This window comes from Necator americanus, chromosome IV, assembly GCF_031761385.1.
Source record: "Necator americanus strain Aroian chromosome IV, whole genome shotgun sequence".
NCBI lineage: Eukaryota > Metazoa > Nematoda > Chromadorea > Rhabditida > Ancylostomatidae > Necator > Necator americanus.
Genome location: NC_087374.1, coordinates 27,130,062 through 27,153,810, shown reverse-complemented (window position 1 = coordinate 27,153,810; position 23,749 = coordinate 27,130,062). Strand labels below are relative to the sequence as shown.

Sequence of the window (23,749 nt, the reverse complement as noted above, 5' to 3'; positions counted from 1 at the left end):
CGAAAAAGTCAAAACGAGCTGAGTTGCGGTGCAATTGCGTGAACGGTTGCGTTCCAAGTAGCGTTGTTCCCAACACCGCAGCCAGATTAGAATTACACGGATTCCACAACGGACGTGGGTGCGTTTGCAATCGCACTTCAGGTCAGATCGTTTTGATCTGACTATATTTTTGTGCGGGATCCCTAACGGTTATAGCTAAAGTGATCTACGCATCAATATTATAAAAAATCAGGCAGTTTTCAGTGGTACGAAAGGTAAGAATTGGTGTCATCTAGGAGAATTCGCACTTGCAAGTCTCGTATGCACACTTGATGAAAACTCCCAAAACACCAGATTCCTCCAGAAACTGGATAAGATTATGCTAGTTTCCTGTTTCTGTTTGAGACATACAAAATCGCACAACACTGAACAATCATGAAAAGAAAGGAAAAATGTAGTTGGGGAGGGGCACTCAGTGGCGCTCTTATTTCACGAGGCTCTAACTTACTTTTTTCTCTTAGTAACTTTAGTTTACATGTCCTAGATCCTCTAAGACTAATGTTTAGGCCTTAGGGGCCCAAATGATTTGATTATTTACCTCGAGAAATAAGGGCGCCACTGCGCGCCTCCCCATCTACATTTATCCCGAAAATCACTCAGTAGGGATTCATAAACTTCAATTAAACATTAAACTATGTTGTGATAGAAATTTTGGTAAATTGACTGTAAAGCATCCATGAACGTCCAGAGAATATTTGTACAGTAAAGATGATGTCACTGGCGTATCAATCCACTTGGGACGCGCCAACACGTTTTACTGCAATTCGTAATCGCTGAGGTCTTGGAACGCGTGTTGACCTATATAATGAATTTGGTGGGCCAGCTAATGATCAAGTCACTGTTTTTATCCTCCCAGACAAGTCTGATACCAATTTGTCGACCCCGGAGGGATGAAAGGCTTGGTTTGCACTAGGGCGGTTTCAAACCATCGACCGTGTAGCTACAACGGACCTCTAACCGACTGCGCTACACCCGCCCAGTTACTTTTGATCCTTTAGTTTTTTTGAACTACCTCTAATTAAAGAAGTTAAAGAAAGTTTGGAAAAAGAATTTTGGGAACTGAGGAAACCAAAAAAGAAAACATACGGAACGTGCAAACAATTGAGAAAATTATGAATTAACTGACAATTGCCGAGAAGATCTAGAGGAGTATCGGCGCAAAATTTTCGAAAAGAATAGTATAAGAGTTAGGTTTGCAAAGGAGATGATAAATGTTAACGATACGCTCTGAAAGAAACCAGATATCACTCATAAAATAAAGAACGCGTTCATTGCAAGTGCTGCCTGTCTTGAATACTGGATAGAGACCGGTGGTAGACCTTGAATCAGATGGCGGTCTTGTGACAACCATCCGGCACAAAAATAGGAATTTGATCATCTCACAATTAGTGTCACAGTTCAGAACTGCTCTTGTGTAATTACTGGCCAGGTAAAAGAAGAGCGATTTAGTTATGAAAGAGTGAAAAGTAACACCTTCCGCCATCATCTTGTCTTGCCCTCAATGTACTTATAAAGATAATGCACTATCTGAAATGGTTTATACTTCATTTAAAGATAGCGTATCATGAAATTGACACAGCACGGAGTCCGTACAGTTGTGGATGTAGACTACAGAAACCAGCGTGGCTCCGCTTAACATCCCCCAATTACCCTGAAAAATGGCGTGGGAAATGGGGTTCTTACCTATAGCACGCGAAAACGCCCCACCCCTCGCGTGTTATATAAACGAACCTGGCGCGCGCGCCCCGTCCACGAGCGCGCGTTCGAAAATCAATGATGCCTCCTCACCACCCTATTCAATTAAAACCAATGAAGACATTGCTGAGGCGACCAGATTGTGCACAAAGAACGTGCTCTAACGTACCTCGTAGAAACAAGTGCCGTTCCTACCCCGTTTTTCACGAGCGAGGTTGAGCGGAGCTGTTTTTCGTATTTACAACCCAAACTCCACGGGTTCTCTGTGGTTTCCGCACTACGCCAATTTCGTAATACACCTCCTTTAAATAAGAAAATTTAAAAAAGAATGTGAAATAAGAAGTCAGTGTTGTCTCAGCAAATCTTGAAGACATGTCCTATAGTCGGGTCAAAACGACCGGAAGCTCGGTGCAGTTGCGTAAGCGACCATGCTGGAAGTGGCGCGTGCTAGCGGTTGGAATCTAGAAGGGACCCATGCTACTTCCACTCATCGGTGCAAATCGAGTGAAGCTATCGATGGATGGATTAGCATGGCTCCTCCTAGATTCCAACCTCCAGCTCCGTTTCGAACGCATCCGCTTACATGTACTTCGCATATGGGTGTGCCGCGCTTCATTTGGTCTTGATCAGAGTGTATCTGCAATTATAATGTTAAACTTGCTCACTGAAAACTAATTCGAACAATTTCGTCAGAAGTTGTTTATGAATCAACAACAGAGAACAAAATTAAAATCACAGAAACAAAAAAGGCAACATTAACATTTAATTATCCTATAACTTATTACACATGTTTCTATTTAAAGATCTATCAACTCTTAAAAGTCTTGAAATCAGAGAGAAACCGACAACAAAGTGAAATCTACGAATCTACGAATCCGCACTAATACAATGCACTATTAACCTTAATTAATTTAATAATAGGAAAATAAGGCTAGTTACTTCTTGCGTGCGTTTTTTCATGTCTAAGCATAAGGGAGAAGGGGGTTGGAAGCATAATATATTACACCTGTGTCAATGTTTGGATGAAGGTTTATGTTTGTCTTCAGACATTGTCATGAACATAATCTTACTAGAAAACAAACAACAAATTTTAAATATGATCCTGATGAATGCAACAAAAGAAGCGTGCAAATATGTTCATAAATAACGTTTCTTTTTAGTTTGTATGTGTCAGTCTATCCCTTTTGCTTAGTCATATAGATTTACGGAAACATCTTGAAGGTCAATTTATCAATACTGCGTCCGAAAACGGATTTACGGATGCAGGGCTGATAAATGGACATTCAAGAGTCTACGTCAGATGAGAATAGCAGTTCGTTTACAGGGTCAATTGAGAATCAATTGAATTTGTATGAATTAACACCATATAAACAAGACACTATGAATAAAGTCATTGAGGCAACAATTAAATACCAACAAAGAACCCATGTACGCTCCGCATCACAACTCCTTTTTGTGTTCTGTCGCTCCATTCGAATTTTGTTCGGAAACTACACTTTTCGGTTTCCTTGGCAGTACCCGCTTCAGAATGACGTGTAGAATCGGCCAAACGACGAAAAATACAAAGAAACCAACAAAGTACAGTGACTTGAGAGGCTGAAACAAAGCTTTTTCAATGAGGAACAAATTCTCGACTAAAAGGTAACAAATGATCACTACTATGTTGATAACGCGCCTAAAAAAGCGTTAGTATTTCCTTAGTAATTGTCAGGTTGGGGATCACATTTATTCTCCAAGTCCCAAAGCTATGCAATTAAAGCGGTAAAACTGTTGTATCACTTACTTAAACTTAAAAAAAAGTTATAACTTACTCCTATCCAAAACTTCGTCTTCAGAAGTCCAAAACAGAGGAAGCCGAAACCCATGCTGTACATGACGGTCAAACGACCAAATACCCATATGAACGGTCTTACAGTCGGTTTAGCGTTGAATTCTGACCAACCAGGTGTACGCTCGATTAATGCGTACAACTGAAACAATCAGCAGGTAAAAAAGGCAAGTTACGTATACTTTCCAGATCTTATAGAAGTCAAACCTGTTCTTGAGCAACTACGCATCCGAATTCAAAAAAGAATAGGAAGAAATATCCGAGATGGTATCCATGCCAAATTGCTAAATATCCTAAAGTGGCAAGATGAGCAGCCGCTTTACTACCCAGCCATCGCAGCCGTCGGAAAATGTGGCTGAAATAATAAGATAGAATTGCAGAAATTACGAAAAAAAAAACACAAGTATTTCAACTAACTTCTTCGCAAACGTATTGGTCCCGCAGTTGAACGAAGCAATAGCAGAAGAGAAGTCGTGTCCTGTTTCCCATAGCCAAACATGTACGTCGCGAACGCCATCCCATCTGAGTGAAAAACCAAAATTCATTAGAACGACCCCAAATGTGGGATTCTGCGGAAACGAGAATCTAGTGCTTTTCCACAAAGACGTTTTAGGATTAATTCCACATAGACAACAAAACTTCAGAGAAGAAAACTCATGAGAAACATTACAGAAACTATTGCAACAACATACACTTACCTATCGTTTCCATCCTTATCTTTACCATTGTATCCCAGACCATTGAGGATAGAAGCACCTTCCTAAAAGAGAAATGATAAATAGAGTAGAGCATAAAACAACTACCATTAGGAAAAGCCGCTCAGCTGGTTGCAAAACTATAGGGAAACTGTGTGTTGGTGAAACTACTGTTGTACTTATGATCACATCGTTAGACATAGTTACAAAATTAAGCGCTTAGGTGCGATAGGGAGAAGCCGGACCCTCCTCAGGTAAAGGGGGTTCAGCTCATGGGGTGCAGCACAAGTGAAGAGGGTCTTTTCGGTAGCCGTTTAAAAGTGAAGGAGGTCCTTCCCTAACCGTTCAAAAGTCAGAAGGGGGTCAGAGCACCGGCTCCGACTATCGCATCTATGATTAAGCGTATTGTAATAATTCAGAATAATACCATCACACGGACTTACACTTCCGCTAACATCCGCTGTTTTATTCCAAATTAGACTCTTGCTAGACAGAGTTTCCCATGAGCAGCGTTTTGCATCCCATGAGCTAGAGCCCCTCCACCTGAGGAGGGTTCGGCTACTTCCTATCGCCCCTATGCTCTGATAACAACCGAACTTATGTGCTTAATGCTACTCTTTCGACTAAAACAAAGGATCTCTGAAAAAAGGCACAGAACTATGCGGGAAGCATGTAAACACATTCCGATGTAAAGCAACTTTGATTTTTCATTATGCTGCTGGAAATCTCAGCTGGAAACGAATATTAGCAAAGATATTCCAACGCAGAACGCAAAGAAAGAAAACGTCGAAGTAAATAGAATGAAGGAGATGCAAACAAACAAGGCTTTGAAGTTTCCTGGCATATCACATACCGTTATCATCCACATTGCACAATACCGGTACATAGTCAGACGGAACCATATCATTGTCCATGTCCATCGCCAGAAGAAGGACATGTCCTAAGATGTTGAGTCAAAAGATGAAAATCCTTGAGAAAATAGATTCTAATAATGGAAAAGTATTCTTACCTAGAAATGCATAATTTTGTGAGAAATTGTTTATGTGCTATTATCTATAACTAGCCAACTTTTGTTAGAGAAAATAATAACTTACAAAGAACTCCTGTGAGTTAAAGAAAGTGTCAGGAATCCACACAGCACCCCACTGGTTGAAAACCATATAGGTGCAACCGCCAATAAATCGACCTAAGGATGGCATCAGCCTGAAAAACTGACTATTACGATACCACTAACAAATGATAGCACCTATAGTTTACCCTCAACGCAAGTATGGACATCAAAAGGCCGCACAATGTTCAAACAGAGACAACACGTATGGTTACAAGTTCTCAATTACGGCAGTTTCCAGGAATACTTTCTCATATTTTAACGGTACAATGAAAACGTTTTCGAAAACAACCCGAAATAAACGAAACCAACACTTTTTCTTCAAAGAGTGAAACGAATATTCGTTTAATTTAAAATTAATTTTAAAATATTAAAAATTGAAAACATGGACTTACGCGGACTGCTTAGGCTGTCCATTCTCGTCCAACCAATCACCATTCACGTAACTTCTGAATTTGCTCAGAGTGAACTGTGGACCAGCGAATGTGCCTGTGTAGAACAAACCGTAGGCGGCGATCTCTAACAGCCCCGGTTTGTCCGTTATAGCTGTTTTTTTCTGATCTGCTTTTAGTGTTTCCTAAAACATATGGGCACTAACCGTACGAGTAAAACTTCAAAGTAACAAAACAACTCACAAAATGTGCTCCGTCGTAGATATCCATTACTAGTCCAGTAAACCGCAATGTCATAATACAATACGGAGTCGTCCACGTAATATCATAAGCTTCCGATTCAACGTACCAATACCCAACAAGCAAATAACCCTAAAAGTTAAAAAAAATCATACCATCTCCTAACCCAGATAGTGCGAAATTCTTGTTTCTGTAAGAGCTTCGAGCGCAAGAAAAATTCCTCGCCCTTTTCGAATGTTCAATGTTCAAGAGAATAACTTTCGAGAAGACAGCTGGCAGGACGACTGCTTCTCACGATGGGATATAAATGCTTTTCTCATCGTCGCCGAAGACGGATTTTGCATGCAATTCTCAGGAAGCTTTTATGTACCGATCAGCTTTCTAGGACATTCGTACACACTGTGCACACATCCGTCGAAGAAAATGGAACATTGCGAAACAGTGCAGGTTATCAGCCCCACTTTCAAGCCACAAATTCCAATTTGGTCACGCTCATTGATTTCTGATGATAAAATGAAGACACTCAAAAGGTGCAACGTAGACAAAAAAAATGGAGAAAATGTAAAAATTACACAATAACTACAGCCGGGAGAAAACGACATGAAGCTCGGTACGACATGAGTTAGCCAAGCAACTGCAGTGTGGCTTAGCTAGCGGTTGGGATTGAGGTGGGAATCGTGAAATGCAGTTATAAATGGTGCCAGCAAGAGACCTTCTCGATCCCAACCGCTACGCTATCCACTGCACCGCTTCGAGCGCAGCCGCTCATGCAACTGCACCGAGCTTCATGTCGTTTTGGTTCGACTATACGCCCGAACGGAAGAATGAATTCCTTCACACTTAAAATCAGCGTAACGTCTTATAATCGTTAGAAATGAAGGGAAGGGGATCGAAAATATAGAGAACCACTAGAGATCTATAACTAGTTCTTCTGAATTTGTAGAGCAGAAAGGGCGATTTAGCGCGTTCGCTCATGCACTCTTGAACTCCCAAAAACTACGTGGTTAAACAGAGATTCAAACATCGAAAGGTCTGTTTCGTGCCACTTCAAAAGTAGGTGTTCTGACCTTGGGCCATCTTTAACTCATAGGCTAGATGAAAATAACAGTGTTCAGTAAATCAAAAAGTGTTCGACTCAGAAGTAAAGCTGAATATCAGAAATATCCCAAATAAGAAGAAACTCTCACCAAGAAACAAACATGCGCTGCAATCACTGATTCCCGTGTGCCGCCAATAAAATTTGTGATTCCATAGGCCATCAGAATCGCTATTAAAGCATGTACAGCGTCAAAACCTGAGAAATGTGCATTAAACAAATAAACTCACTTAGGCTTGATCATTACTCAAGAACTACTCAGATCCTACCGCTGTTGAAAATGTACAGTGTCAGCCCAATGGCCACGAAGAAGGCGTGCTGAACATTGCTAGGCTTGTTATACAAGAAGCTTCGGTGTATCACAGCCAGTGGGTAGCCTAGAATAATCAATAGAGAAACCAGTCATGGAGCTTACATAAGTGGTAATCTGCGTAAAACAAGAACAAAAACTGAAAATAAAAATAAAAGCTGTAAACAAAACATTGTTTTCGAGTACGTCTTGTTTTACAAAATCACTGTTCTCATGCCTCGTCGGTATAAGATAACATGATCATCTAAGCAACTGCATACAAGCAGCTGTACATAAAGAAAACACCAATGATTGCAGACTACTTCGACTATAGTCGGGTCGAAACGACATCAAACCCGGTGCAGTTGCGAAGGCGGCTGCACTCGAGTCGGTGTGGTAGAGCGTAACGGTTAGGTTTTAGGGGGGCCATTGCTAGCACCACTCATAAGTGGACTCTGGACTCACGATGGTCCCTCCTCGACCCCAACTGCATCAGGCTTCATGTTGTTTTGATCCGGCTACAACAGAATCAATGAAGACGAAAACATCATTTAAAATTGCAATGTCCTTGGGCAATACTGGGAAAGAGAGCTTCACTTTCAAAGAGAAAAGGCTTCGTAGAGTTTCTTGCAGCTCATCTTCTACATTTCTCTCTTCTTATTAACCATCAAAAGCCACTCTCATTTCTCGTAATTAACAAACCTCGCTTTGGAATTTAGGATCTCACTATCATTACATAAATGTCAACCAAAAACTTGAACAACGTTCGATGAGATTCTCAGAGCAACATAAAGAAACTTCAGTGCAGGGAATGCCACTTTACGAAAATATTGCAAAATATTGCAAACAAACAATTGTTGTTTTCGTAATCATCAAGTAAAATAGTCTAATATCGGATCAAAGCTGTCTTAATCTGTAGTTGCTCGGGCGATAGCGCTCAGTGTGCTGTATGAAGTGTGAGATACCGGAAAAACCGGAACCATTTATTGATCACCAACTTTATTTCTTGCGCTATTTTCTTCTATACGCTCGCGCTGATGTGATAGACGTGTGACAGCCACCTACCTGCTAATACACATAAAAGAAGACGGAGCCCATCCTCCCTCGCATTGAGTAGGTCAGCTAAAGTGCCAACCACCATTTGAGGAATGGTGACCACTGTAAAATGCTATTTTTAGCGACATTTTCACTAAATCTAATGGAGGAAATCAGAACGAGGGATGTGAAGAGGAACGAGTGCGAGTGTCAGTAAAAAATCGATTATATTGCAAACAGTACGTTCAAACAACGAATCGCATGTATATTTGGCGCCAGACGTGTCCAAACAGTAGAGCGCAATGCGGCTTTGATTGGGACAGGCAAACGAAAGAGGCAGCCGGCGCTGCGGCAGAGGCGTCGCGCCAACCCGGTTGAACACATTGGAAACCGACAAAATGTAGGAGCAATGAACCTAGATTACTGCTCTGATTTTCTAGAGATGCTACATAGGAACGCAGTAACAATCTTGTATAAATTTCTACAGAGGAGTAAATACGAGAAAAATTCTTCTGCTTCCTATCGCAAGGTGCAATTAGGAATAATACAATTGGACAAAAGGGAGCAGAGCAAGCGACAGTAAGCAGGAAGGTGGAAGTACGAACTATCTGTATCCTGCCAGTTTCAATATTGAAAGAAAATGAAAGTAATGAAGTAATGGGAGATTGTGTAGGTCATTTTCAGGTTACCACCATCGATATCAAATGTTTTATTGATTTTAGAGCTGAATATTAGCGAGAGGAATTGAGACCTTCGTCTTGATATCTACCATCAAGAAAAAGAAGAATAAGATTGACGATGAATAGTAAGCAAAACATGAAAACAAGTGATCAAGCCTCGGAGGAAAATGCTATTTTTGGAAATAAGGAACATTTTCAACTAGATAGAATAGTGACGCATTTGATGAGTTTAGACATACGATTTTGCGCGGAATCACAACAGCTTCAGACACAGTCCCTGGCAAAACTGTGAAGGAATCTAAGTAGGAGCTTCACCAGCAAGAGAAGACTTACGATTGATCATTAGTTGGTGCAAACATTTGCGATCAGAACAAATTTTTAGTTCTATGCGCCAAACGTACACCAAGTTTTCGCAAGAAGTAGACAAAAAGAGCATCAAAATCGAACATTACATGTGATAGAAATATTAAGTGCCCGAAAATACAGCAGAACGCTGCTGCACATGAAAACCATTACCTAAATGTCCGCCTATTGTTAATCCAAAAGGATTGGTTTCGACACTGCAACGTTTTTTTTTTTCGTCCAAAACATTTTCACGTATGATTACTTTAACGCGGCAGCGCAAAAATGATTTGCTGCTATTCATTCATTAGCGACAGTCCAGGAAGTTTTTCTAGGGGAGCAGCGGATGAAAAAAGTGAAATACTCTCGAAAAACCGACAAAGCAGTGTCAATACAAGTCAAACCAAAGAGAAAATAAATAAAAACATGAAAATAAAGATAACAGTTAAAAAACAACAACAGAGAATTAATTAAAACAGTGCAGTCAAGAAAAATTCTTCAAAACTTCATCATCCTCATTCTCTTAGAGAAGAAGGTGTCCATCCACACTTTATCCTAGTTTCCAAAGGAACAAGTTAATGTGCATCGAAAGCCAGAATAGCCAACACTAATGGAAATATAGAACAATCTTCAGATATTAGTCAGTTTATCCAATAAAGTTCTCCCTAATGAATATTTTTGCGGAGAAAGAAAAAAGTCCAATGTTGCCCTGCTCGAGCTCTTTGATTTAAAGGCATCACCCCACAAATCTGAGGTGGTGCAGATTTCAGGTGGAGTATTCGTATACGGGATGGGAGACTATGGAGAGGTGGGCGATTCCTTCCATTTCTTCCTAATTGCCGTAAAAGCGGCGCGGAAGATACGGCGCCGCACAAAGCTGGCGCGCTCCAGTCGAACTCCTTGTAGAAAATAGTGCGCCAGAACGCCTGAAGCCGTATCTTCCGGGAAGTTTTTTACGGCAATCAGGGAGAAATGGACGGAATCGCCCCCCTCTCCATAGTCTCCCATCCCGTATACGAACACTCCACCTGAAATCTGTACCACCTCAGATTCGTGGAGTGATGCCTTTAATCGCACAAGGGAAATTCGAATTGTTAAAAAAACAGCAACACAACAATAAAAATTCATAGTATTCATAAAAATTCATCCCAGCTACTTCAGCACGAAGAGTGCAAGGAGAAAAAAACATTCGAAAGCATTACAGTTTCAGTGGAATTGGATGGATACAGAAAAGTGCCAATGCCAATATATATGTGAATATCGAAAAGAAAAACAAATTGAGCAGCAAAAAAGACCTTACTGAAGTTCTTAACTCCTTGATCACGAATTCTATCACATTAAATACGATCCTTTGTTAGATCTGGATAATGAAAGGAAAAGTTAACATTCTTTCTGGAATGCAAATTACGAAAATGCTGAGGCACAGTAATAATGAACATCACGAAACAACAACAAAATGGCAAAATAGAAAAGAAAGAATATAGAAACTATATAATAGAGATAAAGTCACCGCCAAGACATGTGAAAGTCCTTCCTCCTCTTTTTGAAGGAGTATAACCTGCCAAAATATGTGTTACTCTATAGCACTTCTATCCTTCTGTTTGCTCAGTCAAACAGGAACGCAGAACAGTGGTTCTTAGGAATCTCTTCGATGGTTTTCTATGAAGATTTGAAGAACCAAATATCCATTGTTCAAACTACAAAAGTTCTCCACAAAAAAAGTTGGATTGCTATTTGCAACAAACAAGGTGAGATTTAGCAAAGAGGGTTTTCATCTAACTTGTAGATAGTCTTAGAATTAAGATCGACACCCACGGATACTCTATCCTTCAGTGAATTTCGCAGTATCTACACTTTCCAGAGACCAACGTTCTGCTAGTGTCGGATAGCGCCCGTCACGTGATTCAACTATATATCAAACGATTGCAATTGATAGCCTTATCTTCTCACGCTTTTGTCGTTGTTCACTGGAATCTCGATGTCATCCTGCTTTTTCTGGTTTCCTTTCCGGGTAGTTTTTGCTCAAGACCATGAAACTATGACGCAGCGCTAAGCATCCAATGATAGTAACTGCCATGACCTTCGTCCTTCGAACCAAATGGTTTGCGTTCAATCATCGTAGCCTTTCTAGGTATTTCAAATCTGCACTTAGTTATACCCTAAATAGAAGCTCATTACGACCAACGGCCCACTACCTCCGTGCAGTACAGTAACCGTGGAACCGCTTCTCAATTTGATCGCTGTCTTGGAAAGCAGCCAATGGCTGCATGACAATGATATGGTTGTAGTCACTTAAGAGCATTTGATAACGGTACAGCTTTTTACTTAATCGCTCATAGGATAAAGCAACATGGATTAAATACTTCAAAATCAACACCACATTTTGACGAGACTGGATGTGCAGTTCATAGTCACCTATGGAGATCTCGGGGACCAAATAGCATAGGTTCTTCATTGGAGTCAGATCCGAGAATAGGATAAGATGTGATCGACTGCCGCGTGCGAAGTCACTCTGACCATAATTTGTGCAAAAATCGTGTGTAGTGGAAATAGCCGTTGACCACAACCAGAAGCAGTCACAAAACCATCAAAATTCGTGCTGTACTCTTCACGGACACGAAACGAGTTCTGACAGCGGATAAGCACCTTTGAATTGAAGGTGTGGAACCTTCACTAATGGAGGATATAACTTTAAGAGGAAAAGACGGTGTTAAGGTCATTATGGTGAAATAGTAATACTCAAATCTGATGTAATGTTGGCTCCGGATGTACAGAAATTATTCAAACAGACATTTGTTTCGGTCGTTTCGATGAACCGCAAATCAGCACAGAAGAATAATGAAAACACGGAAAAAAGGAAATAAATATCAGTAAGAAGAAAATTTTACACCTCTTTGCAAAATAAAGATGGGAAGAAGAAGAGGTAACGCCACTTTCACGAAATAATGCGACCATCATTTTGATGTGTTCTTTCGAAGAATGACGAAAAGAAAGGACAAAGTACAGGACAAAGAATCGTATGATCGCATGGAACACGTAGCGTTGCCAAAGAAAAGTAGATTTCAAAGTGTACCGACCACCTTGCCTTTAAAGATAATAGGCAGCGCTGCGAATAAAAACATAATTCAAGCAAATAAATATATGAGAAGCAGGTGAAGAAATAAACGGAAAAACACAAATCTTACGAATAAATCAATCGTACTCTGACATTTCCAAACAAGTCTATATTTACGAAGAAAGTGCAACAAAGTTCTATGTATACGGCATTGTCATTCATGATGGTATACGACATCCGCAATACTCGGCGGAATGATTCCGTCAACGACGACAAGGTCACGACGCTGTGGTGATAGTTACGCGATAAGAGGGATTTGAGTTCGATAAGTTGCAACGAGTGTTTATATATGTTTCGAAGTATGTGCTCGGTACGTTTCAGATCTAAAATAAATCTTCTACTGATAAAACAGGGAATCGCTTTCGTTTACATCTTTTCGCTGCAGTGATAGCTTACTTGGTGCTGGGCCACAACTACAACTATTAGGCTATCCAAGAAATTTCTCTTCACCTTCACGGGATTTTTATTCTTTACTCAATATCAAAGACATTCCAATCAATAATGTAGCCACAAACAGTGCTTGATTGAACGAATTTCGTCCGTCGATAGATTATGTTGACTCCTTGGGCCTAGAACTCAGGCAAATGAGGATTAAAAAGTTGAATTTAAACGAGAAATTGTGGAGGGAACATACGGAACAGTTCAATATTATATTGTTTGATCATGGTTTTCTTCGCGACCGAGGTTCGTGAAAAGCTAACCAGCCACGGCTATTTTGATTGTAAAATTAGGGATCAGAGAGAGCAGAGAGGTTGCATAACCTGCAATTACACTGCAAATTGGTTTTTGTCTAGTTATATATGGTTTCAAAAGTCTCAGCGAAGAGCATTGTTTACATATGGTTCCGGATGGAACGATTAGTGTTCTCCTTTCACACAAAACTGCAATAACATTATTTAATTGACAGTTGGTGGATTTCGTTTTTGTTCAGCTGTAGGATTAATGGTTTCATTAGAGTCCCAAAGGACATCAATCATAAATTAATAGCGGATTGCAGCAATTCACCATGTCACCACCAAACTGTGAGCAATTCAATCGATACCCAATGGACAACGCGATCATATTTGCTGACAGACGACCCGACCAAAAAATGAAAGATTCACAAAAATCGAAGTCGACGATCATAGTTTAAAACGTCGAATTCGTCAGAGATGTTGGAGAACGAAGGAAATTTGCGCCGAATGATGCTCAAGTGGTCGAGTTCGTATCGATTTCCATCGGTTTAGTGGCGGGAGTGTGTGTATGCGTGGCTGGACCGAGGCCAATGGTTGCCTTTGACGACTGGCCGGTGCCAACGGATCCATCTCGGTCAGGAGTTGCTGTCCGTATTCTGAAATGAAACATTCGATGACGAATAAGTTCTGATATCTCGAATGTCGAATGACCGGGGGAATATTCGAGCGGATGAGTGATATCCGATCTCTACGCTTCGAAGCATTCGGTTCCAAATATTCGAATACCTCGAATTGTAGTTTTTGATTAATTTACTTGAGCTGTACCCAAGGTTGGTATTCATTCTTCTTTATGAGTCAAGGACATTCGAACATACGGCACTACTTGGAATTGTATTAGCAACGTATTAGTATTCGAATGATATTAGCTGTTGGATCAATATCACAACCAAAATATAGGTACTACCACTAGGGTAAATGTCCAGAAAGGCAGTCGATTTGCTCTACAGGAAAGCTCGGTGAATTTTGAGTAATTGATTGTTCGAATAGTCAAGTATTCTGCCTATTCAAATGCTGATAACCTGACCGCGTACAGGCTTCGAATATTCGAATATATTCGAGTGGTGGCGCTGAATAGTCGTGCTTGAGCTGAGTATAGTCGGGTCAAGACGACATGAAACACGGACATTTGCGCAAGCGGCTGCGCTCAAAGCGGAGCGGTGGAGCGTAGCGGTTGGGATCGTGTAAGGATCCACGCTACCGCTACACACCTCTGCTGTTCGCCATGGTCCCACCTCGTTTTCAACCGCTGTCTATACCGCACCGCTTCCGAGCGCTTGCGCAAAGGTCCGTGTTTCATGTCGTTTTGACCCAACTATATGTCAAAGTGAGTGGGTGGTACTAGTACTTATTATTAGTTACTCAATTTCTCGTGAAATCGGTCCTACCGCAGAATTTAAAATCCCACACAGAGAGAGACCTCCAAATGACGAATTAGTTCCTTACTACCTGCGAATGAGCTAGGATGCAAAAAAAAAGCAGGAGGTGAAGACGAACGAGATTGAACGATGCTTTTGCGGCAGCTGTTTCCGTAATTACACCCATTGAACAGATGCTGCAACTATCCGGAAGGCATAATTAATGAACCGGAACTGTTTAATGTTCACCATAGGTGTTTTCCATCCGAGAAATTAACTGTTTTCTTTCCTGTTAGGTTTGATGTTTATGCTTTAATTGATGTTTCACATCCAGCTATTAATGGCTTCTCTCTAATGTTGATCGAATGTAATATACTGACTTGTTTTGATTGTGTAATTTACACAATTCTCTAAAATGTTGATTTGTTTTCCACTTTGATGTGTTCCGACCTAGGAAAAAAAACTTTCTGCCGTACTTAAAAAGATATATTTTCAATGACGTTGAAGTTGCAGTTTGTATGACGATGACCACTGCAAGTGGAAACGGGTCGAATTGGCGGTGGCTGTGCATTAACGTTTCCATCGAAGAGACCAAGGCGTCCTTGATGGACAAAGTTCATCGAGTGAGCAAGATTTGTACAATTTCCTACGTATGCTATCGTTTTCTGGTCAAAACTGCTTCATTTGTGGGCACGATACGCTCGCAGTGGGATCTTTGCTAACTATACTTGAGCTGTAGAGCTAAGTGAACGTCTCTTCGCGCATCCTCGAGTGCATGCGCCTGTGGAGTTTCATCAAAGGTCAGGTTGTTTTGACCCGACTGTATGTAGGAACGGAAATGCATGATATTCTTTAAGATGTTACACTAATATGCAGTGAAAATTCCCCCAAGATTTGTAATCCACACATATGGTTCCACTGTTGATAACCACCCAGGTGTGGCAGGCATCAATTATGACATATTCCAGAAAACTGTGCAGGAAAAGACAAATTCTTTAAAGTAGCTGTTTAGCTGTGATTGTCTCGAAATCGAAAAGGGAAAAGATGTGCATAGGAAAACTACAAGCGCTGGTCCAGTAGGTTGTGTTTAAATTGAAAATTGCAAAACTTTGGAAAATTCATGGGACATTCCCTTTGTGCAATTTAGACGTGTTCAGAAACTAGATCACGAAATACATATACAGTAGAAGACGTTTATTAACAAGAAGATTTTTGCACATTGAGATGAAAGTTCAGAAAAAAGGACTTCATAGTGATCAAAGTATACTCGACAAGGATCTGCTTCAGCACTGTCGGCCGCCGACATTTAAGCTACATTCCAGTCAAAGATTCACTGTCTCCATGTTGCATTCTATTATTGTAAGCCTGCCTTAGACGAATCTACCTTCGCACGGCGACACATCTTCCCAATTTCATGGCTATGATGTAACATTGATGTGATATGCACACATTTAGAAATGTCAGGAGAAATGGAATTATGAAAAAAAAAACCGCTTATAATTGTTTCACTTTGTGTGTAAGCGCAAATGCCGTACTTCATATTAGATCAGAATCTTTTAACTGGAAAATAGCTTATGTTCTAGATTTGGCACGGTGCCGAAATCTGCGATTATCGCCGAAGCATCAACAATGTGACTGTGTATGCGCATTCGAATGTACACAACTGTGAAGAAAAACACAGGTAATAACCTTCAAAACTTTCGCATATTTACATAATTTGTAACAATCAATATCGCCGGCTACCGTCGTTTATTGTCATCGATCGCATATTTCGATGCAATGCGCCGGGATGTCTTCTGAAGCAAACAAATTTTAAAGATCCACAACTAAGCTTGTATTCATTTGACAAATACTTTGATCACACGTACCTTCGCGAGTATTCGTAGTTTTCTTGAGCATACGACGGAGCAGTGGTCTCTACTTCATCAGGAGAGCCTGAATAATTGTGAAGTGTCGATTTTAACGGGTCACATTTACTAATTGGAAAGCGATATTGTGAAGAATTGGAACCTGGAGATTAAGAGGAAGGATTGACAAGATGAAAGTCACTAGGTATTAGTGTTCGATAACTACAAATCAATTACTTTGGTCTATACTGCCTCGCCCGTACGGTGGTTCAGTGTCTTCCGATTCGGTGATTGATGCTGATCGATATACTTTTCGCGGTCGAGGTGTGTTCTCGCTCTAAATATTGTGGATAAAACTGCGTTTCTTGCCCTTTGCGGAAATTTATAGCGAAGTATTAACGTACAACCGCCGCTTCCTGTTTATCAACAGGTAAAATGCCGCTTTTCATGAAGTAGGATGTAATTTGTCGTGGAATTTGGTAAAGTGCTCTTTCCGAAAGCGTCAGTTTTAATTCGTCAACAGAGCTGTCCCCTTCTAGTAGTACTTGCGTCATGTTAACAAACTATAAAAATCATTATTTAAAAGCCTCATCGGACAATAAACGGTCATGTGTAGAGCAACTCACTTGCAAATTATCACGATCGCTTTTCCTTCCGTGATATGTCAAACGTCTCCCGCCCACACCTAATCGCTCAATTTCGCTCAGATGTCGATCACCGATACCTAGAATTCGCCGGTTTCTTGTCGGTAGACAGTTGTTGGAAGGCATTCGTAGTAATCACCACCTTGTAAAAAATGTAAACTGCAGGGAAGTACCGTTTTACACAGTTGGCTAAAAATGAACTGAAGTTCAGTGAATATGCGTAGGCGGTTGTTTGGAGCAGCGCAAGACGAGAAAACCTATTTGGTATTTGGTTCTTCATCCAGAGCGAGTTGAGCTGCAAGAGTCCCATCTCGGGCACAACCGCCTACGCGACTGCGTCACGCTTCAGTTCACTTTGATTCGGCTCTATGAACGGTTGTGGCTCTTCTCTTGTATAACTGGACAAGAACTTCTTACCTGTGAAGACTATCGATATAGGGGTTTTGCTGGCAAAAATTGCCGCTTGTACAGTCTCTTTGATGTCATCAACTGCCCCTCGAGTGATGATGTTAAGAATATTATATTGTGGTCGGTTGGAGTCAGATCGAGTAGAAGTTATTTGAGCATTCCTTAAATGAGACAACCGAATTTCTAACAATATCATGGTGATATATTTATTCATACTTAGCCAGATGATAGATGACATGCGCAAATCGAGCACTGGGACATGGTTGCGTCTGCATGAAAGTGTTCCGAAAGGCGCTAACCACACCTTCAACACCCGTACATGTGGGGTCCGTTTCGAGATTCTACAACGATGTAAAATAAAAGGCTCAATGTAAAATAATCGGGTTTTTAGTCACATCTGCCTATAAAAACTTGGAAAAACAAACCAAGCAAAACTCATGAGATTCCCGATACTGCGGTGGTATTCGTGCTCCAAAGCCGTAAGCAGCATAAGTGTTGGTCCTAAACGTAACAATTTTTACAGAAATCTCTACCTGCCATCGGCTAGAACATTTCATTCCCGTACCTGTTATAGTCCGCAAATGTCTCACCAAGCGACCGTATAGCAAACTCGACGTTCTCAATGAAATTTAATTGGGATTCGTGATCCTGTTGGCCGTCAGGGTCAGAAAAGTCGACAGCGAATGCGAAATTCAGAATCGTTCTAAGAATAGATTAGCTTTTGTTGGTGTAGGCTTTGTAGTGCTACCATTTGTTCTGACCAATAGTAGTCTGGACAAGTATCGCCCAGCCAACAATTCCTGCGGATTGTCTCGTACATGCGAGGGATGTACAGATTAGAACGATCCAACTTTCGGATGCTTATGGTCAACGTAATTTTCTTTTTTTTTTTGAAACTATACTCCCATGCAAGGTTTCACTCACCCAAATGTCATGTAGTCCATCAATGAGCAAATCGTTAACTCTGTACATTTTATCACATCGAACTGTCCACAGACTTTCTGCCCACTTTTATACACAGGATTTGTTAACTAAACAAACGAAAGCACTCAAATAGTAGATTAACGCGATATTTAATGTACTAACCGTGAAAGAGTCCTGCCCTTCTCGTAGTTCAGCATGAGTTGTGTTGAAGTTCCCAGCAACACCGCTTCGATATTTCTCATCCTTGAAGTAACAAACGACTTCCAGTGGCCTAAAATGTGAAAATAATAGCTATAAAACTCCAGTTCTCCGAAAATAAAAGTTAAAAGGTTAAAGTTAAAGTCACTGGCGTATCAATCCACTAGGGACGCGCCAACGCGTTATACTGGAATTCGTAATCGTTGAGATTTTGGATCGCGTGTTGGCCTATACAATGACTTGCGGGGCCAGCCGATGATGAAGTCAGTGTTTTTATCCTCCCAGAAGTCTGGTACCAATTTATCGACCCCGGAGGGGTTAAATGCTTGGTTTGCACTAGGGCGATTTCGAACCCTTGACCGTGTGGCTACAACGGACCTCTAACCGATTGCGCCACACCCGCCCGTAAATAAAAGTAAACAACAAAAATAAGAAAGAAAATCATAGAGTTAAATACCAGTGCTGAACTTAGAAAAACGCTGTTACAGAATAAATATTCCGTTATAATGAACATTTCCTTACACATGGATAAGAAAAACCCACATCGCCGTCTCATACATATATGATTAACACATTCTTGTGAAGAGGTCAACAACGTCATAAATGTTCAACTCGGGTCTCGAACAGAAATTTGTGAAGAATTAGAAAGAAGTTGTAGGAGAGACATAGGAGAACATATGAAGATGACCAAGGATGGTGGTGGTGACAATTAAGTGTAAACTTGCAAAACGAGCGGAGTTGAAATGATATTAAGCAGCAGAAACCACAAAACGGCTGAATCATTACCATCTCGAACCATAGTTTAGAAATCGAATACATTTAAAAGTAGCAACCGCGTTAAAAAGCAAGTAGAAATACAACAAAGCGAGTGCGCGCGCTCGCTGTATCTCGGGAACGTGTTTGCCAGGCAAACACTACCTTCAACCAAAAAAAAAGATCGGATACCAGCAATTTAAGCTCTCTTTTTTTTGCATCTTAAACCTTTTGGCATCTGGGCTGTACAATAATCAAATGGAAATATATAGAAGGGTCAAAACGAAATGAAGCACGGTGCAATTGCGTACGCTTCTCTCGAGGCGATGCGGTGGAGCGTAGCGGTTAGAAGCGTACTAGAACCACCAATCGCTGCAGTTTGCGATTCTTTGGTCCCATCTCAGTTCCAAATGCCGCCTCTACCGCGTCGTCTCGAGCGCGTACGAAAATGCACCGTGCTTCATGTCGTTTTGGCTCGACTATAGAACGGCGTTACCAGCAGCATTTATTACTACTTGAAACGTGTTGTTATCCATGAAAACAACTTAGTTGTACGATAGCTGGGTCAAAACGATTCGGGCAGCTACGTAAACGTATGAGCTCTAAGCGGCACAGCGCAGCTAGCGGTTGGGGCATCGCTGAAGTTCACGATGGCTTCACCTTGATGTCAACGACTAACTCCGCCTCGCCGCTTCGAGCGCAGCCGCTTACGCAGCTGCAGCGAGCTTCATGTCGTTCCGACGCTACTACAGCAACCTCGTGTGCCAAAACAAGGTCAGAAGACAAAATCAATACCGAGTTGCATCTTCAGTGGTTTCCTGAGGAGCTAACGTGAAGGATTTCCATGCTATCCTGGAGCTTTGTTTCAGTGGCTCACTCTTATAAAGTAGCGTTTTTTCGCCATCCACTTCGGTGCGAATCACTTCAAAATTGAGCTGAAAATAAACTGCTTATTACTGAATTTGTAAACTTCAAATCACTGATGGCCGTAATAGTGCGTGAAGATCGAAGATATTCTAAACAAAAGCAATGGGCAGCTATTCATGTATGGTAGGGTCAGAACGGCATGAAACACGGTGCATTTGCGTACGCGGCTCCTCTCGAGGCGGTGCGATGGTACATAGGAGTTAGAAGTGTACTGGGACCCCTGCTGGCACCAATCGCTGCAGTTTCCGATGGTCCACCGCGGTTCCAACTGCTGCCTCTATCGCGCACGCAAATGCACCATGCATCATGTCGTTTTGACCCGACTATGGCAGTGTTTGAGTGACTTTTATGTCATTGCAAAATGAAAGAGTACCAACGAAAATGCGGAGGATTGGGACACGATTGCTTACGCTAAAGTTAAAAGCGTTTTTAGGAGTTCTTCCACTTTAAACTAACAATGGAAATAAGTAATACGTAAAGCTAGAAGAACCGGGAGAAATAGACAAACCATTTTCAAGTAGATAGTTCATAAACAAAATTCCTCCTCTTCCACATTTGTGGCAGATGACAATACAATACATGACTATCATCTGTCACAAATTGATATATCATTATAATTAGGGGTAAAAGGTAGTAGGGAGAAGGAAGGGAGGGGAAGACGGCACCCAACACTGCTCTAATCGAACTGCACATTAGAGGGCGAAATTGCTCCCAGTGCACAAACACCGTTCCTAACTGACAAATGGCTTTCTCATTTGAGAGAAGGCGGTTCTTCATCTATCAATAGGTCATCACTGGAAGAGAATAGCTAAGTCAATCAGGGTCCTAAAAGCTAAGCATTAGACTAAGAGCATTACAGACGTGTAGGCGGAAACTACTAAGGAAGAAAAAAGATGATAAAGCTGGAACTGCTGGCGCTTTGACATAAAAAATCTCGGAAAAGACTTGCTGGAAATGAATAACTAAGTCATATCATGTTGTGCTCTCCGAAAAGAGTCTGAGAGATGGCTTTTTCGCAATCCGTATTTCTCACTTAAGAACGGTTCTTGTGCTCCATTAACCTCTTTGTGCTCAAAAGTGGAGCTCGATTAGAGCACTATTTAATGCTCGACTCCGAATGCACTCACCTTTTAAGTTGTATATTTCAAATTTGTTCTAGTGAAAATCCCGGAGTAACTAAGTTAACGAAATCCGGTTCTCTGGTTTACGAGTCAGGTGTGGTTTTCAGGGAAAAAATCGTTCGCGACTGTATTTTCACTTCGATGCTGTAGAGCAGAGTGTGGATGAAAAACAGTACTTCTCCCCTAGGAGGAGGCTAACACAGTGAGATATAGTCCTACCATGGCCGCATCGGGGACAGTTTTCTTCGAGAAGTTTTTCCCTTCGAATTGCACCATCAACGGCGGTGATCTTGGCTTCATGGTTGATCCAATCGATATTTGGCCAATTAGAGCGCCTGTACCCTCGTTGCTAAAAGTCGATAATAGGTGATTAGAACCAAAGTTTCGAGATAACGCTCTTTTACGAACGTACTTCAAATTTCGTACTACCACTCCATGGACGACTATTTCGGAAATCAGGAAGTAGGCGGAGCCGAGCGGCGTCACTTCACTCTCAGACCAATCACACCTGCGATGAAACGGTCAGTGTAGTGAAATTACGAGAGACACCCAAAGGAATATAAATATGAAGCGTCTAATTGTTTCTGTGCTTCTCTGTTTCTCTTCAATTTCTGCAGAAAATCAATAAGAAATTGTCACTGGCAGAATAGCCCAAGATTCTGCACGATCTCATCAGAAGAAATACAATTAACGATCTCAGTGGGGCTTTTCTAGAACAAACGAAACAGAAGTCTTCTTAGCAGAAGACTGTAGAATTTTAGGGGCTTCCGCAGCGAGTAGATTACTCAGGAATTGTTAAAAGAGTGATGAAACACACATACATTAAGCTCTTAACATGGCTACTCAGAGGATAGGGATTTTTCGAGACATATAGATACGTATGTATAGTGAAGACCACCTAAGCCACACGCATTGTTTCCGATAATTGAGGTATTTGATTGAGTATACCATGACTTCTCCTGGATTATACTTCCCACCTTCCCAGAAAACTCCAAACCCAAATCAGAAAACCCCATCTGAATGAAAACTACCTGCTTCGACAGAAAAACAGTACTATAATGAAGCTCACAGTTCTACTCGTATTGGTTGTGGTCGCTCGAACATGTACTCAATGGAGAAGACGTCCGGGATATCTATGCCAGGACACGTTGGGAACGTATCCGTACCAGTGATCTGACATGAAATCAAATATATTGACAAACTCCACATATTAAACATCTAAATGTACATGTCTGAGAAAAGTAATTCCGTTACCAATTTCCACGGCCCATTTCTTCCACCTTCACTTTCATAGAAAAGGCACATCAGCGTTTGGGATGTTGCAGTTTCACAGCGAATATTTCTGAACAAGAACAATTTTTTCCAATGCTAGAAAAAGTGGTTCGAATGGTCTAATTAGGCTTACCTAAGGCTAAGATGTATGTCCAGTATATCTTTTGTGCCAGTTTTTCTATCGGTGTTATCACAACTAGTTCTGAAGTACAGGATTAGAAGATGACAAGGACGATGCAATATGAATGACCGTACTTCTTAAGCTTCGGAGGTAGTAAAGGCGGCGCTTTACATGCGCGCCGCATTTCCATGATATGACGAATTCGGACCATATTCATCTTTGCATCAAAACTGTCTAAACTAATTGATAACTACGAAATCGTGCAAAATAATTGTTGTTTGCTAGAAGTCGATCAATTGACGAGAAGATAATTCGATTATAAAATACTGGAGGTTATGAAGCGAGAATCAGATACTTACAAAATAAGATTACTTCTTAATGAACTCGGCAGTAGCTGCCTACATCTTTGAAGGTTAAACTAACGACATTGGTGATTTCTGTAAGCAAATACAGAGTTCTGTGTGTAGATCACGAGAAGAACGCAGCTCCGCTCAATTCTCGGACAAAATGTAGTTGAGGAGGGGGAGGGCACTCAGTGGCGTCCTTATTTCTCGAAGTGAATAACTAAAGCACTGAGGACCCTAAGATCTAAGCGTTAGTCTGAGGATCTATGACATGAAAACTAAAAAGTTACTATGAGAATAAAGTAGGCTAGAGCGTCGAGAAATAAGGGCGCCACTGAGTGCCCTTCCACCCTTCTCACAAACTACATTTTTCCCCAACTCCCTCTAAACGTGCTAAAAATAGCGGGAAAAACGGCTAGTCCTTACGAGGTACGTTAGAATGCATCTACGAGCGAGCGGTCGACAATGAATGAGATCTCCTCAACAGCCTGTTCAAATAAAACTAATGAACAGGCTGTTGAGGGAATCGGACTATGCACAAAGGTGG

At 41.1% G+C, this 23,749-nt stretch overlaps 4 protein-coding genes across 5 annotated transcripts; 1 reads left to right on the top strand and 3 right to left on the bottom strand.

Moving 5' to 3' along the window:
• Positions 1-3,174: 3,174 nt before the first annotated feature.
• On the bottom strand, positions 3,175-13,219 carry RB195_002864 (uncharacterized protein; the record flags this gene model as incomplete). 2 transcript variants are annotated; one of them, XM_064200310.1, is made up of 14 exons in its annotated part: positions 3,175-3,330; positions 3,546-3,704; positions 3,770-3,917; positions 3,980-4,084; positions 4,261-4,322; positions 5,111-5,197; positions 5,352-5,460; positions 5,761-5,942; positions 6,001-6,129; positions 7,185-7,291; positions 7,363-7,470; positions 8,448-8,540; positions 13,070-13,123; positions 13,189-13,219. In XM_064200310.1, 14 exons carry the CDS (start codon positions 13,217-13,219, stop codon positions 3,175-3,177), a joined length of 1,530 nt encoding a protein of 509 aa, XP_064056190.1. The 2 variants fall into 2 exon arrangements, with proteins under 2 accessions (XP_064056190.1, XP_064056192.1); XM_064200309.1 differs by lacking the exons at positions 13,070-13,123; positions 13,189-13,219 and having other exon boundaries at positions 8,448-8,523.
• RB195_002865 (uncharacterized protein) lies at positions 11,476-11,894 on the bottom strand (the record flags this gene model as incomplete). The annotated part of the gene is made up of 2 exons (XM_064200311.1): positions 11,476-11,581; positions 11,635-11,894. 2 exons carry the CDS (start codon positions 11,892-11,894, stop codon positions 11,476-11,478), a joined length of 366 nt encoding a protein of 121 aa, XP_064056191.1.
• Positions 13,220-15,161: 1,942 nt separating the features above from the next.
• RB195_002863 (uncharacterized protein) lies at positions 15,162-16,278 on the top strand (the record flags this gene model as incomplete). The annotated part of the gene is made up of 2 exons (XM_064200308.1): positions 15,162-15,349; positions 16,227-16,278. 2 exons carry the CDS (start codon positions 15,162-15,164, stop codon positions 16,276-16,278), a joined length of 240 nt encoding a protein of 79 aa, XP_064056189.1.
• Positions 16,279-16,369: 91 nt separating this feature from the next.
• RB195_002862 (uncharacterized protein) lies at positions 16,370-23,075 on the bottom strand (the record flags this gene model as incomplete). Its single annotated transcript, XM_013452190.2, has 18 exons — positions 16,370-16,439; positions 16,512-16,578; positions 16,728-16,827; positions 16,895-17,053; positions 17,117-17,214; positions 17,552-17,703; positions 17,759-17,883; positions 17,968-18,043; positions 18,108-18,245; positions 18,467-18,573; positions 18,629-18,737; positions 20,213-20,352; positions 21,685-21,814; positions 21,878-21,973; positions 22,535-22,638; positions 22,720-22,807; positions 22,871-22,939; positions 22,993-23,075. 18 exons carry the CDS (start codon positions 23,073-23,075, stop codon positions 16,370-16,372), a joined length of 1,911 nt encoding a protein of 636 aa, XP_013307644.2.
• Between the last annotated feature and the right edge of the window lie 674 nt (positions 23,076-23,749).